We start from the raw sequence: 24,161 nt of genomic DNA on the forward strand, positions 1-24,161 counted from the left end.
TTAAGAAATATGAAATTTGATTTTTATCAATTAATTCACCTAAAAAACAAAAAACTCCCTCTGTAAGGGGGAGGGGGACGCAGGGAATTCTCCAAATTTATTGTATTTTGACTCACTGTGCATCACTACTTTACATTTTATTCCTTTCCTTTGATGTTTTTGTGTGCAAAATTTTTAATGGGTTATTGTATTTTTAGTTTAATTTTATATCTGATGATAATCAAATTAAAATACTATAAGAGAAAAATAGTATGCTGCTGTATTTTATGCAGGTTGCATCAATGCCAGAGTATTTAATAAGTTTTTGACAACCAGTTGGCTTTTTTCTACAAAACTAAAGATATTAATTCCTGCTTTGCTACACTGAAGAAGCTAATGCTGTTGCTATTGGCTTCTACTTCACTTTTGCTCTTGTCCTCATTTACAGTTGATTCTGGATCTGGATCACTAAATCGTGTTTTAGCTAAAATTATTGCTAAAGAGAATGTATTTCTCTTAAATAAGTGTTGTTAATTTTTTATTTTATTGTTTGGAAATTCTTACTCATAAAGAATTATAAAATTTATTCTCCGAACTTGTACATCAGTGTATATTTGAGTAAATAAAAATGTAAGTAAAATGTTCTACCATGAATAAAGTTGACATATTTATCTCTGCTGAAAATTGTGATTTTATTATAATCTTCTTGTTGGTTTCAAGTCAAGTTTCACTCCACTCACTTTTGTTTTTTCCTTATGCAGTTGCTGTTTCCAATTGTAATCATTTCTAATACTTTTTCACAAAAAATCATCTCTTGAAAACTAATATTTGTTTAATCAAAAATCATTTATCATCAAACATTGCTAAAGACCATGTAGCTGTCCTAGGTGAGGATAGAAGTTTTGTAATCTCTGCAAAAAGGTATGTGGTAAAGGGTCATTATTTTCAAATACTAAATCTCTTATTTTGTTTTATTTTTTTTTTACCTCAGAAATTAGGTTCTAGAGATTACTAGGGTGGACAAATCAGTGTAATTGACAAAAGCAAGTCTATCACTCCATCTTTACATGGATCAGGTTTTATTGCCTCCCACAAGCATAAGGCAGAATCAGTTGCAAAGAACTTTTCCTCTAATTCATCTCTTGAATATGACTACAATCTTACTGCCATCCCAAAGAAACAGGTTAATTTACTGTTCTAAATATCTAAATTACCTGTGCTTGTATTGCTGAAGTTATTTTTCACTTAAACTCTTTACAAATTACAAAAATGTTCTTCAGAAGTTTTACCTTTTCTATCAAAATTATTTAACAAGTTTGTTTGAAAATTGTTTTCTTGTCTGCTGTAAAATTTTGTCTATAGCTAATCCCTTTGACTATTAGCAACCAGTTATCTTATTATTATGCGAGGTCTTTGAGTCTGTCTTTATGATCTTCCTTATAGTTTTACCTTTAAAGTGATTCTATTTGCTGATGATTCAATTATATATTCTAGTTTTGAAAAAAAGTTTTTTTTTTTTTATTGCAGTAGGAGCAGGCAGTCTTGAATGCTTAAAGTAGCTGGTAAATTTTAAACAAGCCTCAGATGTTTATTGCTAATAATTATTATAATATTGTTGATAGTTGTATACGTAGCAACACTCTTACTGAATCCTTTATTTTACATCTTCCTGCTTTAACTTTGAAACCATATATTTCATTTATTGCAAAATGAGCATATACTAATTTTGTCTCTCTTTATCTATATTCTAGTTTTGACAGTTTTTGATTTAGTACTTGTACTATATGTAAATATTCCATGAAATGTAAAATCTATTTCAGAATACATTTGATTTGATTTATATTTTACTCCTGTTCTCTTTATTCTCAATCATTCATTACTAATATGTTACCTAGTGAATCTTCATTTTACATTATTACCTTCGATTTATTACTAATTATTATTAGTTATTGTTAACCTAGAGAGTAATAAAGAGTCATGGTGTGTGCTCTTTTTAAATAAGTAAATTAAACCGATGGTTTTTTAGTTAACTTTAAAGCAAAGTTCACATATTTTTTATACATAAAAAAAGATACCAAAAAGTCATAACCTTAATATGTGTGTGTGCATGTATACATAAGTAAAAATGCCTTTTTTTTTTCTTTTTTTTTTTGTTGTAACCTTTTTTTAACTGGTTTGTGTTATTCAAATAATAAAATTTTTAATAAGCTGGATTAATGAAATTATTTAATTTAAGGTTTTAAAGTTACAAGAATCTCCTGATGCTGTTCCAAACGGTGAAATGCCGCGTCATCTTCAGCTTTATGTAGATAGGTAAACAAAATAATTGTTTTATACATCATATCTCACAGATCTCATTGATATCGTGATGCTGTGATCTCAACTTTTACACAATGTTTAATTTTAACTTTATTATTTAATTTAAAGCAATTCATAATAATTGTGTTGATATTTTGTTTCTTTTAGAAGAAATTACTGGCTCCTTAATAATTTCTTTTAAACTTTAAAAAAAAATGGTCTAATTATTTAACTTTAGTGGTTAATGTTTAATATCGATACAAATAATCTTTTACTTAAAAAGTTTAAATATAATGTTATGTTTGGGTTTTCCTTTTTGCAGTTATACTTTATTAATAACATAAATAAGTAAAAAGATTTATTCGAGTTTATAATAGTTATTTTTAGTGAATCTAAAATATAATTATTTTTCCTATACAATCATCTTTAGTAGACGATGGTCGACATGTTTACAATGACCTCAAAGAAACCTTTAAATGTTTATAATTTTGTTTTTAACTTTTTCATACTATTTCAGGTCTTGTTTTAAAGCGTTACACGTAGAGCGATTTACATGCACCTTAAGCAATTTTACATAAGCAGTAAGCGATTTTGGTTAAGCAACTTTTATTCATTTTTTAACTTTTAAGATAAAATAAGTAATTTATTTTAAAAAAAAGTCACATTAACTTTTGAATGACGTTTATGTAAAAATATTCGTTATAAAAGTTTGAATAATAATTATGTTTAAAGTAAGTGCTATTTACTAATGAAAAAAACTCAAGTAAAATTAAAAGTTTATTTGTATTTTATTTTTATTTTATTGTTATGATTGATTTTTTAAGTTTAAAGAAAAGATCATAATGACATAATTTAATTCTGATAAAAAATATATGATTTAATTTAAAACTAAATTAATAAAAATATAATTTCTGAAATGAAAAAATATAATTTAATTTAGATTTAAAAAATATATTTAAGTTTATTAAAATCAAAATTAATGCTTGGGTTTAACTTAACTGCCAAATTTATTTAAAAATATTACTAAATATTATTTAATATTAAATTTTATTTGTTTATAAAAAAAATTAGCTCATTTTTATCGCAATTGTTTTTTCGGTTTTCCTTCCGCAACATTTATTTATTTTTTTTACTCAAAATTAAATTTTAAATAAACGGCTGCATCAAAAATTTGTACAAAATGTAAATTAAACTTTTTTTTATAATGAAAGTTAAATAAAAGCAGATATTTTTTGATAAATGATATATACAGTGATATAATTTTAATAATAAAATAATAAACTTTTAATAAAGTAATTAAATTAACATAATTTTTTTATTTGTTACTCGCTAATTTTTTTAAAATAAAAAATCACTTGTAGTTGCAAAGCCGCAATTAGAAATTTAAGAAATAATCTTTTTTTTTAACATATTTTAATTCATTTATGCATGTCAAGAAAAGAAAAAAAATAGTTAATATCAAAAAAAATTTTAAATGCAATATTAAATTTAATTATTTAATATATAAAAAAAATAAAATAAGCATTCCCTTATAGTAATAATAAAAAAGCTGTTAGATAACATTTCACTTGTTTTGCGGTAATTAATATTATTGCAGTAGTTTAAAAAGTTGATGTCTTTAAAAAATAAAAAAATAAAGAGAATTTTATGATGTCGAATATTGCGTTAAGCTTATGCATTCAGATTTTTTTATTTAAAACAAGGCCTGCTATTTAGTTTTTGAATATTATATTATTATTTTATATTATTTTTTTATCTAAAATTAATTGTCTAGTTAAAAAACTATGTCTAGTTAAAAAAAGCAAAAAATGTTGTTCCAAAGGTGCAATTTTTCATAATTTTTTTTTCATCAATTATTACTAAGAGAAGCATCAGAATTAGTGGTACAACAGTAGCATTTGATGTTTTCTTTAAAAAAGAAAATAGTTTGGCAATATTGGCATTATTGATATTCTTTTTTTTTTTTTTTTCTGAGCATAAATTGCATATAAATGAGAGTATTCGACAGAGATTATTATTACTTTTCGTTTCGAATGTAATAGTTATTACATTCTTTTGTAACTATATAAAATATGATTTATTCAAGTTTTAATTTCCAAATGGGGCTTAAAATGAGTTTAAAAATTTTCTATTACAAACTACTGGAACATGTGATGAAATTTATGAGTTCAAATATTTACAAATAACTTGCCACAATACTTACACTTTCTGATTTTTCTTGGCTAACATATACCAGTTTACATTTAGTAAATCATTGTGTATCAGCTTAGTTTATATTTGGTTGATTTTTTTGAATTTAAAAGTTATACAGTGGTCACAGGTTTCTTCATTGAATAGATTTTTGTAGTGGTTGGTTGGTGTTGCATCTAAAAAGTTGTGTCCAATATAACCCTTTATATTAAAATATTACCCAATACAAGCTAAATTAAAGCAATGAATTATAATCATAGTTTTTAAAAATGAGATTTGACAATTAATCAAAACTTAATTTCGAAAATGCATATAACTAAATTTGGTAAAATCATCTAAATTTTGAAAATGTGCTTAAAATAGTTTCATTGTTTACAATATGCTACTTTAATTCTCTTTGTTGGCGATTATTAAATATGATGTATAACTATGTGTGTGTGTGTATATATATATATATATATATATATATATATATATATATATATATATATATATATATATATATATATATATATATATATATATATATATATGTATGTATGTATATATGTATATATATATATATATATATATATATATAAATATATATATATATATATATATATATATATATATATATATATATATATATATAAATTTTTCACTTCACTTAATTAGATTACTTTCATTTTACTGGTGGTAAAAAATTTTTTCATATATGATTAAAGCTCTTATTTTATTACTATTTAAAAATAATATTTAATATATTATTTTAATAATAGTACAATAATACATGATAATTGTTGTATTTAGAACGTTTTTTCTTCTAACTGTACTTTCTTTTTCTTACTTTCTTGTAAGTTTTTGCTGCGAGTTGCAATAAATGAATGATTTATATAAATTTGAAATTTCTTATATGTCCATTTGTGCTTTTTTTTTTCTTTAATAGGGTTCTTAAAAAATTATTTATTTAATAAAAATCTTGTTTTATGTAACGTTTTTAATTTTATAGTAGCGTTTTATAAAACAATTTTTTTCTTTGTATTCACTTTAAATAGCTGTGTATGAGAGTTAATAACATTATTGTTAACTAATTAACGTTAGCATTTTTAAAATGATTTTAATGAGCAGAGATATAAAATGTGCAATAATTTTCCTTTAACGTCATTAACTTTAAAGGTTGAAGTTCTTATAATGTTATTATTTGAAATTAGCGTATTTAACTAAGATCATTTTCTCTTCCAACTTTACTTTCTTTTTTTTTAAATTCTTTTCATTCTTTTTTTTTTTGTAGCTTTTCCTGCCATTTACTAAATCTTTGCAATTAATAGATTTATTTTTAGTAACAAATAAATATATTTTTAAAACAGTTTAAAATTATCAACTTTTTTTTCTAATAATCAAGGAATTAGACAAAACGTATATTTGAAAATATATTTTTAGTAAAATCTTTGTTTTATGTAACATAAGTAATTGTTACATATGTTTTACAAAATGATTTCTTTTAGTACAGTTTAAACTTTTTTAATATTTTACAAAAATTGTTTTGACATTTTTTTGACTAAAGATTCAAAATTTAATTAGTTTAATGGTATCTTTTTAAACTTCCTTTTTTAAATAATTGAAAATCTGTGCATGTTAATAGCTTAAAATCTGTTATTTTAAACTATTAACATTAGCTGGTAATTTGAATGTTACTCAGTGGATGTTTGTCGGACGTCTTATGAACATGCGTGAGACGTCTTATGGATGTACCCCAGACAATGCATTTCCACTAGGTAGTTATTTGTGTTTCCATTAAAAAAATGCATTGATTTTGTTTAAAATTATTGTGTTAAAAGGAATACAAGTTTGTTAATTTTTCAGCATTAAGTTATTTTTGTATGTATAAAATTCATGAAGAACTATTACTAATAAAAAGATTTAAACAAAATTACCATCCAAAAAAACAATTGACCGTCATTTACTTGTGTTAGCCAGAAGAATTAATCACTCGCCTTCGATTTCTTATTTTCCATGCTGATATATATATATATATATATATGTATGTATGTATGTATGTATGTATGTATGTATGTATGTATGTATGTATGTATGTATGTATGTTTCCCTCTCAGCTGAAAAAGCCCCTCCTACGTAACCTCCTGGATTCAGGCAGGAATGGAAGCTTTTATTCCTTGGTACTCCATGGTTTTCACCCTCTTGTGCAGCTGCTATATCTAATCGTAATCATTTTTTCATCTCAAAAGAACAGCTTTTGAGAATAAACACCTATTTAATATTGCAAGAAATCGATGTAAAAGATGCTGTCAGATGCTAAGCTTCATTATTCTCAGTTCACTAAACCTCGTATCTTATCTCAGAAGTTAGGCTCTAGAGGCTTTTGGAAAATCTTCAACAGCGTTGTTAACAAAGGAAGGTCTTACGTTCTATCTCTCATTCATAGGACTGATCTTATTACCTCTCCCAAGGGTAAGGCTGAACTATTTGCAAAGAACTTTTCTTTTAATTCGACTCTCAAATCGTATGGCCATTCTCTTCCTTCCATTCAAATTAAACAGGTTAACCCATTGTTAGACATTCAAATCACTTCAGCTTCTGTTCTTAAGTCATATCTTGATTAAACTTTTCTACGGCTTGTGGTCCAGACAACATTCCTGTCATAATCTTACAAATTTGTCCCCAAAACTCTTTTCAATTTTTTCAAAAATATTTAATAAGTGCTTGACTGTGTTTTGTTTTCCTGCCTGCTGGAAAATGGCACCCCTCCAATTATCATCCAATCAGTCTTATTTCTGGTTTTAGCAAGGTCTTTGAGTCTTTGATAAACAAATTTCTCACATCCCATTTTAAGTCTAATAACATGCTGTCAGACAATCAATACAGTTTTCAATCCTCTTGCTCTACAGATGACTTGCTAACTCACTGTGGCGAAGAGTCTAGAACTATTGCTCTTGACATATCTAAGGCTTTCAACAAAGATTGGCATGTTGGTCTTCTCCATAAGCTCCATTGTTTCATATGGTGTATCTGGGAAAGTTTTTGAGATTATTAAATTGTTTCTTTCTAACCACTTTATCTAAGTCATCCTCGAACGCCAACACTCTTCTTTATTTCTGTAATTTCTGGAGTACCTCAAGGTTCTATCCTTGATCCTATTTTGTTTCTTATTTACATAAATGATCTTCCCAACAACCTTACATCTAAAGTAGCTCTTTTTGCTGATGACTCAATTTTATACTCCTGTCTTGACAAAAAGTCTTCTCTTTTCGATCACTTAAAACAGGCAGCTGATCTTGAATCTGATCTCACTTCTGTAACAGATTGAGGCTCACAGCTTGTAAATTTTAACTTAAACAAAACTCAGTTATTTACTGACACAGTACTGTTGACATTCCTAAATTGATGAATGGCAACCCTCTCACTGAGTCCTCTTTTTTACTTCTTCTTGGATTACACTAGGAACAACATTTTTGCTACCTGCTACCTGAGATCTATTAAGTGTACTAAAACCATTTTGACCTGCTGCTTCCAAATATGTCATTGAAAACTGTGTATCACATCAGGTTTTAAAGTTATATTGATATCTTGATTTACCATTTTAACACTTTATGGTTCAAAAATATAATGTCAATGCTTCTAAATTTCAGCATAATAACTAAAAATTTTATGTAAATAGTAGAGCAAAAGCAACTATACAGTATCATATGTACAAATAACTTCAGGCAATCATAATACAGTGCATTTTGAAATCAAAAATAATTAGATGATGTTGCTTTTCTTTTGTAGTTGGTATCACACTCTCACTGTAAAAACCAACAAAAATCCCCCATCATGTTGCTGTCATACCTCCCTTGATATCTGTTTTCTATCGTTGCTATTTCTTGGTGAAAATGTTCACCCTGTTTGTCGCTGACTGTACCTAGATTGGATGGGAAGAAACTGAGATGGTAGTGCAACAAGTGAATTTTTAAGGACATTCTGCATCCTATATTCCTGCTTTTTGTCAGTACTCTTTCAACCAACTCTTCATAGTTCTCAGACCTGTGGTTCCCCAAAAAGTTAGTAACCATAGCCACAAATGCATCCCAGGCTGCAGTTGTGTCTTGAAGGTGGGATTATGAATGACTTCAGGAATTCAAGGTGTGGTGAAAACAACTGCACTTATTTTTGCTGGTGTAAGAGTGGTCTTGAACTTCTCTTGAAGATAAGCAAAGCCACTTGAATTCTTTGCCAAGAGCCTTCACAAAATTTTTGAACAGTCCAGAGGGGGAAGTAGTATTTTGGTAAGATCAATATGAGACTCATGTTGTACATTGTATCTGCCAGGCACATGATTAGTTCTTGCTGTCCAGTTTTTAACTGTATAATGATTTTCGTCGTCACGGCTGTTCCATAGACATAGAACGCACATGTACTTGTGTATCCTAGCTGCAATCCAAGAAGAAGGGACACTACTTTTAGATCCCTAGAGAGGCATCAGTTATGATCACTATACTTGATAAGGTTGAGAAGCAACTTCAAATTATCATGTACTTCAAATAATCATGCAAATATTTCATTAGCAAACGCAGTTTGCTAATGAAATAGAAAGCATCACATTCCCATTGTGTAGGAGAACTGCTTTAAGACTAACTTTACTTGAGTCTATAAACAGATGCCAGTCTCCTGGAATATACTCATAGTCCTTTCATTAAACCGTTAATGTCAGTACAATAGCAGATACTTTCATTCTTGTTATAAAATTTAACAAGTTGTACATGCCTATTACAAAAATGTGAAATTGCTGTTATGCTTTGTAACTAATTCCATTGTTGTAAACGTGATCCAAGCAGTTCTGCCTTTTTTGTTAACCCCAGATCCCTCACTAAGTTGTTCAATTCAGCTTGGCCAATAAGATGTGGTATCTTTTCATCATCTATAGGTTCATATGCATCACTCTCCTACTCCCTGTGACTTTCCTCATTATCATCATCACTTTCACAATCAAGGCATACTGGAGGATTAGGAACTGGATTTTGTTCATTGTATGGAACAGGTTTCAAAGCAGAGTCACAATTTGGATTATGAATTGCTGATTTGTTTTTCTTGGAGTATCCAGCAATATTTGCCATGCAGAAGTAGCAGTCTGAATGATGATCTCTTGACTCTCGCAATATCATTGGTACCACAAACGGCATAGACTTTCTTTTGCCATTTAGCCACTGGGTGAGCCCTACATAACAAACACTGCAGCAAATATGTGGTGCCCAAATTCAGTCTTGATCACACACTTTGATGTCGAAGTAGTGATGATAGTCAACCTTCACTTTTCTTGTAAGTTCTTTCCGCTGATCACAGGGAGTAAAATGTCCACAGATATAACAGAAATAATCTGGATGATTCAAGCAACCCCTTTTAACTTTCTTCATATTGTTTTGAAAATACTACATGATTAGTCTAAAATAAAATGAAAATAACATTTAAAAGTAAAGTACACAGCACAACAAGTGTACAACAATATTAAGTAATATAAAAGCTAGCTACAACATGCCTTTATACCAAAAATATAAAAGTGATATAACTCAAAAACCTGATGTGATACAAATATTCTGATCTTTTCTACAAATATTATCATGGCTGCTGCTCAAAGGAGCTTTCATTTCTATTGTCATCATCCAAAACTCATTCTTGCTTGACTCGTCATTTATCAAAGTCTCATTCTTTTACTGTATCTGTCCCTGCATGCTCCAAAAACTTTTATTTGTCTAGCTTTTTCCCTTGCACTTCAACCCTTTAGAACTCTCTTCCATCTTCATATTTTCCTGACTCATGCAACCTTCAGTTTTTTAAGCCTTCTCTCAATTGTTTTCTTGCTCTATTACTCTATTCTTTTTTTTCTAGTAACCAACTTAATAGTAGTTGCTTGCAGCCTTGTTGGGAGTGAATCAGAGTTGAAAAAAAAAATATGTACAGCCCTCAGAATTAGACTTAGCATTCAGCAATGGTGGTCTAACTGCTGATCTGACAGTGTCTGAGGTTGCTAATTTTTTGTCATCTAGTTTTTATGTTGTTGTAGTGGAAATATTTTCTTAAATAAAAGTATGCTTTTTTATGAAATATGTATGATGAAAATGCTTTTTTATGTATTTATATATAGACATTTATAAATTTTTTTGATTTTTTTTTTTAAGTTTTGAGTTCAACAAGCCAAAATGTTTTATTTAAATTCTAAATAAAGTAGTACAGATAAAAAATGAATTACAAACATATTATTTTTGTTTTAAGTAAAATTATTAAGATAAAAACAGAATAAAGAACTTTTTTTTAATTCTGAATAAATAATTCTGAATAAGTAAAACTGGCAAAACAAACATTTTAAATTCTGAACAAATTCATTTAAAAAAAGTAACAGTAAAATAAACCATTTATTTATATTCCAAATAATATATTTAAAATTAAAATGGCAAAACAAACGTTTTATTTAAATTCTTAACAAATTAATAAAAAAAAAAACAGCAAAATTAATGTTTTAATTTAGATTAAAAAAGTTTTTTTTTATGATATAAAAATGTCATAGCAATGCATAGATCAGATGAAGTTTCTATTATCTCATTCTTTTTTATCATCAGAATCCCTCTATCATCATACTTCTTACAACTACTTTAAAGCTAATTGGGACTCTTTCTGTAATTTCCTTTGTGATAGCCCTTGGGAAGAAATCTTTTATCTTCTTACTGACAAATGTGCTTCTTATTCAACTTCTTGGATTTAGGCTTGCATGGAATCTTATATTCCCTCTCGGCGATTCCAAGACAAGCTTCACTCTTCTCCATGGTTTTTCTCTTATTGTGCTGCTGCAATTTCTGATTATAACTATTACTTCCATATCTATCAGCAAAACAATCCTCCAGAAAACAGGCATCTGTTTACTATTGCTAGAAACCATTGTAAAATGGTTTGTCTAAAGCCAAAGCCTACTATTCTCAGGTCACAAAATCTTGTATCTCATCTAAAAAAATTAGGCTCCCAAGACTTCTGGAGAATCTTTAGAAGTGTCTATAATAAAGGCAAATCTGTTATTCCACCTGACTTGCATGGTTCATATTTTGTTATTTCACCTAAAAAAAAAGCTGAATTGTTTGCTAAGAACTTTTTATCAATCTTATCTTTTGATCTCCACTAATTACATTCTTCCTGATATAGCCTGCAAACACGTTGATCCATCGCTTGACATTTCTATCGCTCCAGCTTCTGTATCAATAATGATTTCCTGCTTAGGCTCTTTTGCAGCTTGTGGTCCGGAAAACACACATTTTATAGTATTGCAGAAGTGTTTGGAGCTGTCATCTATATTTTCAAAATTATTCAAGTGCTTATCAGAGTCTTGTTTTCCAGTCTGCTGGAAAGCGGCATCTGTTATCCCTTTTTTCAGAATTTATTGAAAATTTGACTTGTCTAAGATTAGTCCCATTAGTCTTCTTAATATCATAAGGAAGGTTTTTGAGTCTTTAATTAACAAACACTAATCTCTCAAATAATTTTCTTTCTGATAATCGATATGATTTTGATCTTCTTGTTTGGGGCATTTGAGCTTGAAAAGAATGTTATTTCAGCTGCAGCATGGGGCTTTTAGTGACTAGTAAACTTTAACTCAGATAAAACTCTTTTTCTTTCAGCTAATTGTTTTGCAATAATCTAGATCTTTCTATATTTATGAAAAAAATGTACTCGATGAGTCATCTACCCTTTGTCTTCTAGGATTAACTCTTACTTGAGATCTTTCTTGGTAAATATATATTAAATCAATTGCAAACTTAGCTTCTGCTAAGGTTGCATCTCTTTATCATGCTCGCCACTTTCTTAATCCAGGTTCTATTCTTTATCTCTATAAATCTCTAATCGGTCCTTGTATGGAATACTATTGCCATATCTGGAGCGGATTTTCTTATGATGCTCTTTCTCTTTTGGACAAGGTGCAAAAATACATTGTAAACATAGTTGGAACTACTCTTGCAGTTAACCTTAAACTATTATCACGTCGTCATAATATTGCTTCTCTTTCTCTTTTCTGTAAATACTGTAATGCACACTGCTCTAAAAAGCTAGTGTCTCCTGTTTCATATAGTAAAATTCATTCCTGTGTTACTTGTCATTCAATTAAGTCTCATCTTTTTACTGTAGCGGTTCATAAGTGCTCGAAAAATTCTTTTTTGTTTAGTTTTTTTCCTCGAGCATCAGTTATTTTGAGTTTACTTTCTTCATACTGTTTTCCTGATTCATATAATCTGCAATCTTTTAAATTGTCTGTTAATCGTTATCTTGCTTTTATAAACTTCATCTTTTCTCGTCCAGTGACTTCCAACTCTAATTATGGTTGCTTGCAACTCTGTTTGAAATGAAGATGTTTTAAAAAAAATGTGCTGACAGTTTTGCAAATAGCAATTGTTTTTTATTTTTAAAAAGTATAACCGTATAAACTTAAGGTATTCAAGAATAAAAGCTTTAAGTATTGCAAGTAACTAAAAACTTAGAGTATTGCAAGAATATCTGAGCCATAGTAATTTTTTTACAAACAATTTAGTGTATAATTAAATTTTTTTTTAAATAATTTATATACCCTTGTGTTAATAAAATGTGTTATTTAAACAACTTTAATGTTTATATTTTTATTGTTAACAAAAATTTTTATTTCTAATAAAACATAAAGGTGAAATAAAAGCCTTATAGGTTTAAACAGTACATAGTGTTAGTAGAAAAAGTAAACTTTGCTTATTGCACAATATAAAATAATAGTCGAGCCAAAATTTTAAATCAATTGAGTTGAACCTAAGCATTATATGGTAAAATATGAGCATTATATTTTTTATACAAGCTAGCCTATTTTAGGCATATTGCATGCTTTTAATGAATGTTGCAGCTCTCAAGTAATAAAACCAATAATTATATCGAAACCAAACAACTAAATTTTCAAGACTCAAGCTAAGTTAGTAAAAAGTAATGTTTTATAATATTAATGTATAATGGTTGTCACTGTATTTCCAATACTTTTTAGCTAAACGTAATAACATAACAGGTGATGCGGAATTTATCGGACAAATCTTAATTTCATTATTTGAGCATAATAACTAGTTTTTGTGGCTTATCTTTGATTTTATGATAAAATCTGATTATTATTTGAGCATATTAATCAGTTTTTGTGGTAAAATGAGTTTAAATGCAGCTGAACGAGAATCTTTTCGAAAGCGACTAAAAATGTTTTTTGTAAATAAACCTAATATTAAAAAAAAAAAAAAATCGTAAATCATTTTGAAAAGAAAGGATTTGCTCGAAGTACAATATATGATAACCTAAAAAGACTTGAAACTGTTCAATTGTTTTCTGATAGAAAGCACCCTGGTCGTCCGACATCCTGGACTAGAGAAAAGAAAGCCGAATTAACGAGACTTGTCAACAATCGAAAAGGGGTCGTTCAGAGAAAAATAGGTATTAAATTCGGTGTAAATCAGTCGACAATTGGTCGTCAGTTAAAAAAATTAATGTTAAATATAGAAAACGCGAAAAGACTCCAAAATACACTATAGAACAACAAATAAAGGCAAAGAAAAGAAGCAGGAAACTAGTTAACCAACTCTATAACACAAAATCGCTTCTAGTCATCGATGACGAAAAATACTTTTGTTTTGCAGGGGACAACATGCCTGGAAATTCTGGATACTACACAAACAACAAAAAGACATGCCCAGAAAGTGTTCGTTTTATAGGAAAATAAAAATTTCCAAAAAAATTATTAATGTGGATAGACTTTTCTGACCGTGGTATGTCCGAGCCATTGTTTCGCACTTCCAAGGCTGTAGCGATCAATTCATCAATCTATATTAATGAATGTTTAGAAAAATGACTTCTTCCATTTATTCACAAGTATTATGGAGACTTTAACTATTTATTTTGGCCAGATTTAGCAAGTTCTCATTATTCTCAAGATTCTCTAAATTGGATGGACCAATATGTCTATTACGTTGATAAAGAATCCAATCCCCCAAATGTGCCTCAAGCATGACCAATTGAAAAATTTTTAGGACATTTGGCACAGAAGGTTTACGAGGGAGACTGGCAAGCTTTAACAGAGCAAGTTTTGATTGATTGCATTAAACTAAAACTACAAGAAATTGATTTAAACTTTTTACAGTCGCATATGAAAGGCGTCAGAGCAAAATTGAGATCAATTGCAGATGGTGGTGTTTTTTCATATAAAAAATAATATATTTTTATTAAAAGATAAATGCTTTATTTAAAAAAATTTAATAGTAGTTTTTTTTTTATTTATAAATAAGTTATTGACCTTTTTATTTTGTCCGATAACTTCGGCATCACCCGTTAGTCATATGTAAAGTTGCTCTTTGCATATATGAAATGAACTTTGCTCAACCCTTTATCACAAGGCCTGGTATAAAATATTTAAAATAGTGACTAATGTCTTAATTTTTTCTTATAAAAATGTCTTTGATATTGTCTTTTATAAAAAGTCAAGTTCAGTCAATAACACCTTAAAGACCTTACTTTCATACTTATGTCTTATTTCAATAACTGATGTAAGTACTGTACATAACTGATGTAAGTACTGTACATAACTGATGTAAGTACTGTAATTGATGTAAGTACTGTACAAATCAAATATAAGTAAGATATATCAATTTAAATATTATATTGGCATTAAAAAAACATGTTGGACTAATAAAAAATTTAAGTACTATTATTGGGATTCAGTGAAAAATAAAGTAAATCAATTTGATTTGCTTATAAAAAAGTAGAAAAGCTTTGAAAAAATAAATAGTAAAACTTTGTTTGAGAAAACGAGAGAATATATTTTAGTTGTGTAAACTAAATCATTTTAAAAACTTTGAGAATAAATGCTCATATTTATTTTTAAAACCAGGTACTTTTACAGCAGAAAAAACTATGCAGATTTTTGAAGTTAATATTAACCTCACTGCCAGAAATATTAGAATTAAAAATAGAAATGTTTTTTGTTTATCTCAGTAAATATTTTGATGCGGTAAGTTCTTCATTTGTTTTTATATTGTAATGAGGCTTTTTTAAATATAGATACTTGACTGAAAAAGTTGTACCTGGAAATCGAGTTACTGTTATAGGAATTTTCTCAATTAAAAAAAATGTCGCAAGTAAAAAAAGGGTGAGTTTTTAATTTCTAAGTTTTAAGTATTCAAAAAAAGATTATTTTTTTGTTTATTTTGAGCAAAGTTTTCTTTTTCTTTTTTTTATTTTGAATATAAACTCATTATTTAACTAGTCTAGAAATGTGTCAAAATGACTTTTTTAGATGACTGGACTGAGAGTGCATCTAATACTTTTGAAATGACTTTTTCTTTTTGCAGATTTTAATAGTTTGAATGAATTTGATACTGTTAGCTGCTAATAGTTGACCTTGGACCTCATTTTTAGATGTTAAATTACCTAAATTTATCCTAATCAAAATGAAAAAGTATATTTATGTGTTTGTTTTGTGAGAAGTGATGTGTATCATTATCATCAACAACAATACCAAACACATGGACAAAGTTATTGATAAAGTATTTAATAAAGAATAAAAAAAAGTAGATTATTCTTCATCCTAAAAAAGGTTATTCTTTATCCTAGTCGGTTTCAAAATTGTTTAGTTCAGATTGCAGAACAGCTTGTCAAAGATTAATTTGCTACTCTGCTAAAATAAATGCTGAATTTGAAAATTTTAAATTGAGTATAGAGGAAGTCATTACAGCTTATTCTGTAGTTTAAAAAAAATCCAACTGCTTCATTTTACCAGCCTCGCACCCCTTCTTCATCTATTAGGCTGGCGCAGATGTATTTTTAATACGTTGTTTCCAGTTTAGGATGTTGAATGCTGGATCTTTTTGACTCAATGCATTGGTTTTGCTTGTGTCTCTGTTTTTATGACTAGGCAACTCATTCTATTATCTCCTAATGAGGGTACAGCTTCTAAACTCAGTTTTATGGTTCTGAGGCTGGCTGGCAGTCAGGTTTCCAGAACTCTATGGTAGATCTCAGAGAGGCTGATTCATCAAGTCATGTTGCGCTTGGATGGTGTCCCTGTTTGTACTTTTAGTGTGCATTGTGGAGGCCACATTTGGAGCCCTTTGTTACGGCTTAGGGTTTATTAGCAGTAATAATACTATCTATGCTTTGAGTCAAGTTCTTCAATCTAATTTAAAAATGAATAAAGTACCAAAAACTATAAAACACAAAAACCATTATCATCACCAAGTTCTCTAAACCTATCAATCACTAATATTCGTGGTCTTCGAAGTAACTTTTCTTCTGTTGAGTCTTATCTCTTGCAAAGTTCACTAGACCTAGTTGCTCTTTGTGAGACTAATTTGAGTTCGGCTGTCTCATCTTGTGATCTTAGTGCTGATGGTTATCTTCCTTTAATTCGTAAAGACTCCAATAGTCACATGCTTGGCCTGGGCATTTACATTCGTAAGAATTCACCCATTTCCTGATAACCCAACCATTTACCTTCTCTACTCGACTTATGTCTTGTTTCTGATCCTAGTCAGTGCTCAGTTTCTCCACATTCACCCTTAGGTGCTTCTGATCACAGTTTGATCTCTTTAAAATAAATATCTCATTCTTCTTCATCACCTGAATCCCTCTATTATCGAACCTCTTACAACTACAGTAAAGCTGACTGGGATTCTTTCCGTGATTGTCTTTGTGATGGCCCTTGGGTAGAAATCTTTTGTCTTCCTGTCGACAAATGTGCTTCTAACATAACTTCGTGAATTCAGGCTGTCATTGAATCTTTTGTTCCCTCTCGACGATTCCAGGTCAAGCCTCACTCTCCTCCATAGTTTTCCTCACACTGTGCTGCTGTGATTGCCAATCGAAACTGTTACTTCCATATTTATCAGCAAAACAATTCTCCAGAAAACAGAGGTCTGTTTATTACTGCAAGAAACCATTGTAAAAAGGTTTTGTCTAACGCCAAAGCCCGCTATTCTCAGGTCATGAAATCTCATATTTCATCACAAAAATTAGGCTTTTGTGACTTCTGGAGAATCTTTAATAATATCAATAATAAGGGCAAATCTTTAATTCTACCTCTCTTGTATGGTTCAGACTTTGTCACCTCACCTAAAGACAAAGCTGAATTGTTTGCTATAAACTTTTCATCAATATCATTTCTTAATTCCACTAGTTGCGTTCTACCTGATATTGCCAACAAACAGGTTGATCCATTGCTTGATATTCATATCACTCCAGCTTCTGTATCTAAAGTGATTTCCTGTCTAGACTCTTCTACAGCTTGTGGCCCGGACAACATACCTGTTATTGTCTTGCAGAAGTGTTCTCCGTAGCTGTCATCTATGCTCTCAAAACTATTTAACAAGTGCTTATCAGAGTTTTGTTTTCCAGCCTGCTGGAGAGCGGCATCTGTTATCCCTATCTTCAAAAATTCTGGAGAGCGATCTGATTCGTCTAACTACCATCCCATAAGTCTTCCTCCTATCATAAGCAAGGGTTTTGAATCTTTAAATTAACAAACACCTAATTTCTCATCTTGAACCTAATAGCTTACTTTCTGACCATCAATATGGATTTTGATCTTCTCGTTCTACAGCTGATTTGCTAACAGTAATAACTGATAGGTTTTGTTGTGCATTAGATAATGGTGGAGAGGTTAAGGCCATCGCTCTTGACATTTCAAAAGCTTTTGATAAAGTTTGGCATGCTGGTCTTCTCCATAAGCTTTCTTCTTATGGTGTATCTGGCAACATCTTTAAAATTATTGAATCTTTCCTTTTCAATCGTAGTATAAAAGTTGTCCTCGATAGACAACACTCTTCTTCTTATTCTGTAACTTCAGGGGTTCTTCATGGTTCTATCCTTGGCCCAATACTTTTTTTAATTTACATTAACGATCTTCCATATATTCTCACATCTAAGGTGGCATTGTTTGCTGATGATACTACCATTTATTCTTGTCGTGATAAGATACTGACACCCTCTGATTGCTTGGAGGGAGCATTTGAGCTTAAAAAGGATCTCACTTCTGCTACAGCATGGGGCTCACAGTGGCTATTGAACTTCAATACAGATAAAATTCAATTTTTTTCTGCCAATCGTTATCGCAATAATTTAGATCTTCCTATTTTTATGAACGGTGATGTACTCGATGAGTCATCTACTCTTCATCTATTAGGACTAACTCTTACTTTCAATCTTTCTTGGAAACCATATATCAAATCAGTTGCAAAGTTAGCATCTGCTAAGGTTGCATCTCTTTATCGAGCTCGTCACTTTCTTACTTCAGATTAGGGTGGCTCTTAAAACAACATTTTTGAAAAAAAACTGTTCCTACCCCTTTACTTTGTTCTATATAATACCAAAACACTAGGTTTAAAATTTTTTTGAACAAAAAATTATTTTAGGGGTAGCTCAAGACCCTTAAAAATTTGACTGGTCCCTAAAATTTTGAAAATAAAAGTTCTTCTAAAGTATGTCAACCTGGTATTCAAAAGAAGCGATATTATATAAAAACTTCAAAAATAATAATCAATTTACAAAAAAATAACTTTTTTCTTAAAAAAATGCATAAAAACTATTATTTTAAAGCTGAAAATAAAAAAAGTCATTATTTTCAAGTTTTAAAAAAATAGTTTTTTTAAACATGCTTTTTTTGTAAAGTGATTACTGTTTTTGAAGTTTTAATATATTTTCGCTTCTTTTGATTACCAGGTTGACATACTTTAGAAGAACTTTTATTTTCAAAATTTTAGGGACTATTCAAATTTTTAAGGGTCTTGAGCTACCCCTAAAATAATTTTTTGTTCAAAAAAATTTTAAACCTAGTGTTTTAGTATTATATTGAACAAAGTAAAGGGGTAGGAACAGGTTTTTTTCAAAAATGTTGTTTTAAGAGCCACCCTACTTCGGATTCTATTCTCTATCTCTATAAATCTCAAATCTGGCCTTGTATGGAATACTGTTGCCATACTGGGGCGGTTCTTGTAATGATGTCCTTTCTCTTTTAGACAAGGTGCAAAAACGCATTGTAAACATAGTTGGACCTGCTCTTGCCAACCTCTAACCATTATCACATCGTTGTAATGTTGCTTCTCTTTCTCTTTTCTACTATAATGGGCACTGCTCTAAAGAGCTAGCGTCTCTTGTGCCATCTACTAAAATTCATTCTTGTGTTACTCATCATTCAATTAAGTGTCATCCTTTTTCTGTGACTGTTCCTAAGTGCTCCAAAAACGCTTATTCGTCTAGTTTTTTTCCTCGAACATCAGCTATTTGGAATTTGCTTCCTTCATCTTCCTGATTCATACTTTTCAATCCTTTAAGTTGTCCGTCAATCGTTATCTTGCTCTACAACCTTCATCTTTTCTCTTTCAGTAACTTCCAACTTTAATTAGTGGCTGCTTGCAACTTTGTTGAAAGTGAAGATGTTTAAAGAAAAAATAATAATAATAATTTTATAGAAATGCTGAAAATTTTTACTGCAGGTTCTACAAAATATTTTCTGTTTCTAAGATTTAAAAAAGAACACCAAGTTCTTTTTTAAATCTTAGCCCAGACTGTACTTTTCTTTTTTAATCTTGTCTTTGTTTATCTGACTGGTCTCTCCATTAACAATGGTATTGTAACATCTAAACACATATCACATTATTAAAAAAATATATATTTTATGACTTGTGGGAGCTTTTTTTGTACTATTAGTTTTAGTTTTAACATGTTTGCTTTGTATCATAAGTAGCGTTTTATCTAGTGATGCCACAAATATTTGGCTTAATTATTTTGGAGGTTTCTACCTGTTTCGTTGTAGTGCATAAGTCAACTACACTGTGGGCATTTATAAATAGGTTGTGTCACAGCACACATTATTTGTTGACTGTTACACCAAATATTTTAACTACAGTTATGCATAAAAGTTTCAAACCATTCAGAAAAATTCAAAAATAACCAGCTCTGGTATATCTTGCACTAATTCACACTGAAGGTAATTTCAAAAAATGTTATAGATTTAGCATAAACTTTAAATTTATTATATTACTTATTCTAACTCTAAACTTATTATAAATAAAAATTTTCATGACAACCTGAACTTAAAGTATGGTTTAACTTTAATGAAAAAGTTGATTAAATGGTTGCCTTTTTTATTAAGTCGCCAAATAATCTTGATATCTCTAGTTTTATCACTTTTGCTCGCAGCACAAAAGAAATGATTCCTTTACTAGTGCATAAACATGTTAATTCTTGTTATAGTTGTATTTTATAAAAGTTAGTAAAAAGGTTGGTTGTATCATTTATTACTACTGACTACCATTTTATTTTTATGTGTAAAACTAAGTTTAAATTTCTGTTATATAAGTTCATATTTGCTTTTGTAAAAGATAAGCTAAAAAGCTTTAAAGATTTCAAAGAGCCAAATAAAGTTGAACAATATTGGCATATTATTAACTTCTCCTGATGTTGTCAAATAAATAATATTGGCATATTATTAACTTCTCCTGATGTTGTCAAATAAATACTTTATTAGTTTTTAATAGTTTTATGGTGTAATAATTTTATGAATTATTTTTATAAGTTTTAAAAAATTAAAATTAGTGTTAAATCATGTTGTTAACAGTAAATTAAATAAAAATAAAAATTAAAGAAAATAAATAAAAATCTACATAGATCCAAATTTAAAGGAAAAAAGTATTGAGTTTTAAACAAATCTATAAACATATTGTAAATAATATAAACAATACTAATATTTATATTACCTTATGTAGCTAATTACATTACATTTCCAACTACAGGATAAATATTTTTCTTATATTAATATTGTGTTCTTATGATGATGGATTAAATAACAAGAATCAACTAATCATCAAAACATCATCATGTTCAGATGGGTTTTATCTTGCAAGCTCCAAGTGATTGTTAGTGTTCAAAATAATTTTTAAATAAGGTATTAAGGTATTTAACATTTGACATTGAGTAATACATTTGACATATGGCATTTGACATAATGTATAACATTTGGCATCTGACATATAGTATTAATTTTGACATACTTCAGGTGTTCCATAATTTATTAAAGCTTTTAATACAGTGAAAACTTATTACTTAAGCAGTAAGTTTAACACATAAAATATGGTTTCAACTTTATATACTCATACGTTTAGGTAAACACTTAGGTATACTCTGTCTTCATTGAATATATCAGCAATATGGTTCCACCGTATAAACACCATTCTATATCTTTTTCATCTCTGTGTGCGTGTGTACATATATATATATATATATATATATATATATATATATATATATATATATATGTATATGTACACACATGTGTGTGTGTATATATATGTGTATATATATATATATATATATATATATATATATATATATATATATATATATATATGTATATGTATATGTACACACATGTGTGTGTGTATATATATGTGTATATATATATATATATATATATATATATATATATATATATACACACACACACACACACGTGTGAACTCTTCCTGATGATCCAGCAATGGTGAAACTTAAAGTTGAAGAGAAAAGTTAGATAAGTGTTTTTTACTAATTTATATTTATATATATATATATATATATATATATATATATATATATATATATATATGTATATATATATATATATATATGTATATACACATGTGTGTGTGTGTGTATATATATATATATATGTAAATATGTGTGTGTGTTTTGAGTTGAATATATCACATTTATATAAGATAGTTAAAAGTTGTCTCAACTAAATGTGGTGGATAAGGTATAAATAGATTGCTTTTTAGAATTGAAACAATTTAGGATCTTATTGTAGCATCAACATTCAGGTTCATTTTATCATTATGTGTCATAGTGACATTTTAATCAACTTGTGATTTGCAGAAGCTCCATCACAAGTTACTGCAATAACTTTTAAGGAGTTTAATTTGCTACTTCTGATAGTTTTCTAAAGCAAAAGAAAAATTTGACATGCAGCGGCACAAGTTGTGGTTAAGTCAGCTTGATTAATAAAGTATATAATCATACACTGCAGGAGACATAGAAGCCAGTGAATAATCATGCGATATCTTATGTTAGTTGTAGCTAAGCTTAAGTATCGAAATAACTTCATAAAAAGTTTTTATTTTCTGCATTCAACATAGTAGATACTAAATCATTGGTTAAACTAAAAAAATGATACTATCTTTTTTTGATACACTACTTTAGATATGGAAGACTTAAAAATAAAGATTATTCATTTATAGTGCAATTTTCAATCATTTTAATTTAGTTTTCAAAATTTGGTTGTTGATGATATGGAAGAAGCAATAGAAGAAGTTTCCACAGAAAATCAGTACTCTAATTAAAATTTAGATTTTCGTAAAGTAAATGAATATGTTATGACATTGAATATTGACTTTGATCAAATTATTAACATTTTTAAAGCTGTAATAAAAAATTTTTAAAATTGACTTCAAAACATTCTATTTTAAAACAAAATATAGCTCAAATAAAACTCAAGTTAAACAAAAACAAAATATACCTAAAATAATAGAGAAAAAAGCTCAAGTTAAACAATAACAAAGTATAACAAAAATAATGGGGATAAAACTTGAGTTAAACAAAACTTGATAAATTTGCTTAAACATAATAATTAAACAAATTTTAACTCTATTCAAATTAACAAATCCTTAATCGAATTGAAGCTTGATCCTATTTCAGAAAATAAAATTTTTGCACTACAAAACTTGCTTGAAGTTCTTTCACCATGTGAATCTGAATTGAGTAAAAATGATGCAAATCTCATAATAGCTGAAGGAGTTTTCAAATTTGCAATCAGTTCTAATTAGTATATCAAAGAACTGATACACACTATCCAAAAAAATGAATGTATGAAAAGAGATCTAGTTTTATTAACTTTTATAATTTATCTACAGAGTAGAAATATACCAAGTTCTAACAATCATTTTAATATTTCTCAAAAAGTGCAGCAAATTTCATTCGCTGTTAAAATTATGGAAAAAACACATCCACAAATGATTATAGTTGTTTGTATCATTAATATGAGTATGGTAATATTAACCACTTAACGAATTTGCTCGACATATGTCGAGCAAACTTTTTTAGCCAAAAAAAATTTGCTCGAGATATGTCGAGCATTACCAAAAATTGGTATACTTTGAGAGCTAGCTCGCTATATGTCGAGCAAAGCTTCTGATTGGTTATTATGATATCTGATGCGCTTCCTGTACGATAAACTCTTCTTTTTATGACTGCCACGCGCCAGTGTTTACACATGGGCGGTTGGAAGTGCATTGCATTGTTTCGTGACTTTTTTTTAAGTGATTGATAATTTTGCATGAATTATCTGTTGCGTAACCTGCATTGTTGAATTATTTGTGCCCATTTTTTGTGTTACTTATAAATATGATGGATTCCGACAGTGACGAAGGAAGTTTATTGGGCGATACCGACTCAGTTCATGTTAGTTCGTCTGACGATGAGAGGAGTGATTCCAGTGACAGTGAAGGTTTCTCAGACGATGATTCTGAAGAAGATGAGCCTACGCTTGCAGACGTGCGTGCATGGCAAATTGAACCTCAACCAACGATACCTCATCCTAGGTTTCCATTTGTTTTCGGCAAGCAAAATATTCCTGCTGATGGAAATGCATTAGACTTTTTGAA

The 24,161-nt window shown here is 28.9% G+C and overlaps 1 protein-coding gene across 1 annotated transcript in view; it reads left to right on the plus strand.

Annotated features, from left to right (window-relative positions):
- The window catches only part of LOC100203585 (DNA replication licensing factor mcm5-A), a 93,854-nt gene that overhangs the window by 20,470 nt on the left and 49,223 nt on the right, over positions 1-24,161 (plus strand). Inside the window, exons 5-6 of the mRNA XM_065805188.1 lie at positions 2,216-2,292; positions 15,532-15,619. Of these exons, the coding sequence (XP_065661260.1) occupies positions 2,216-2,292; positions 15,532-15,619 (165 nt within the window). The remainder of the gene's footprint in view (positions 1-2,215; positions 2,293-15,531; positions 15,620-24,161) is intronic.

This window comes from Hydra vulgaris, chromosome 09 (assembly GCF_038396675.1).
Source record: "Hydra vulgaris chromosome 09, alternate assembly HydraT2T_AEP".
Lineage (NCBI taxonomy): Eukaryota > Metazoa > Cnidaria > Hydrozoa > Anthoathecata > Hydridae > Hydra > Hydra vulgaris.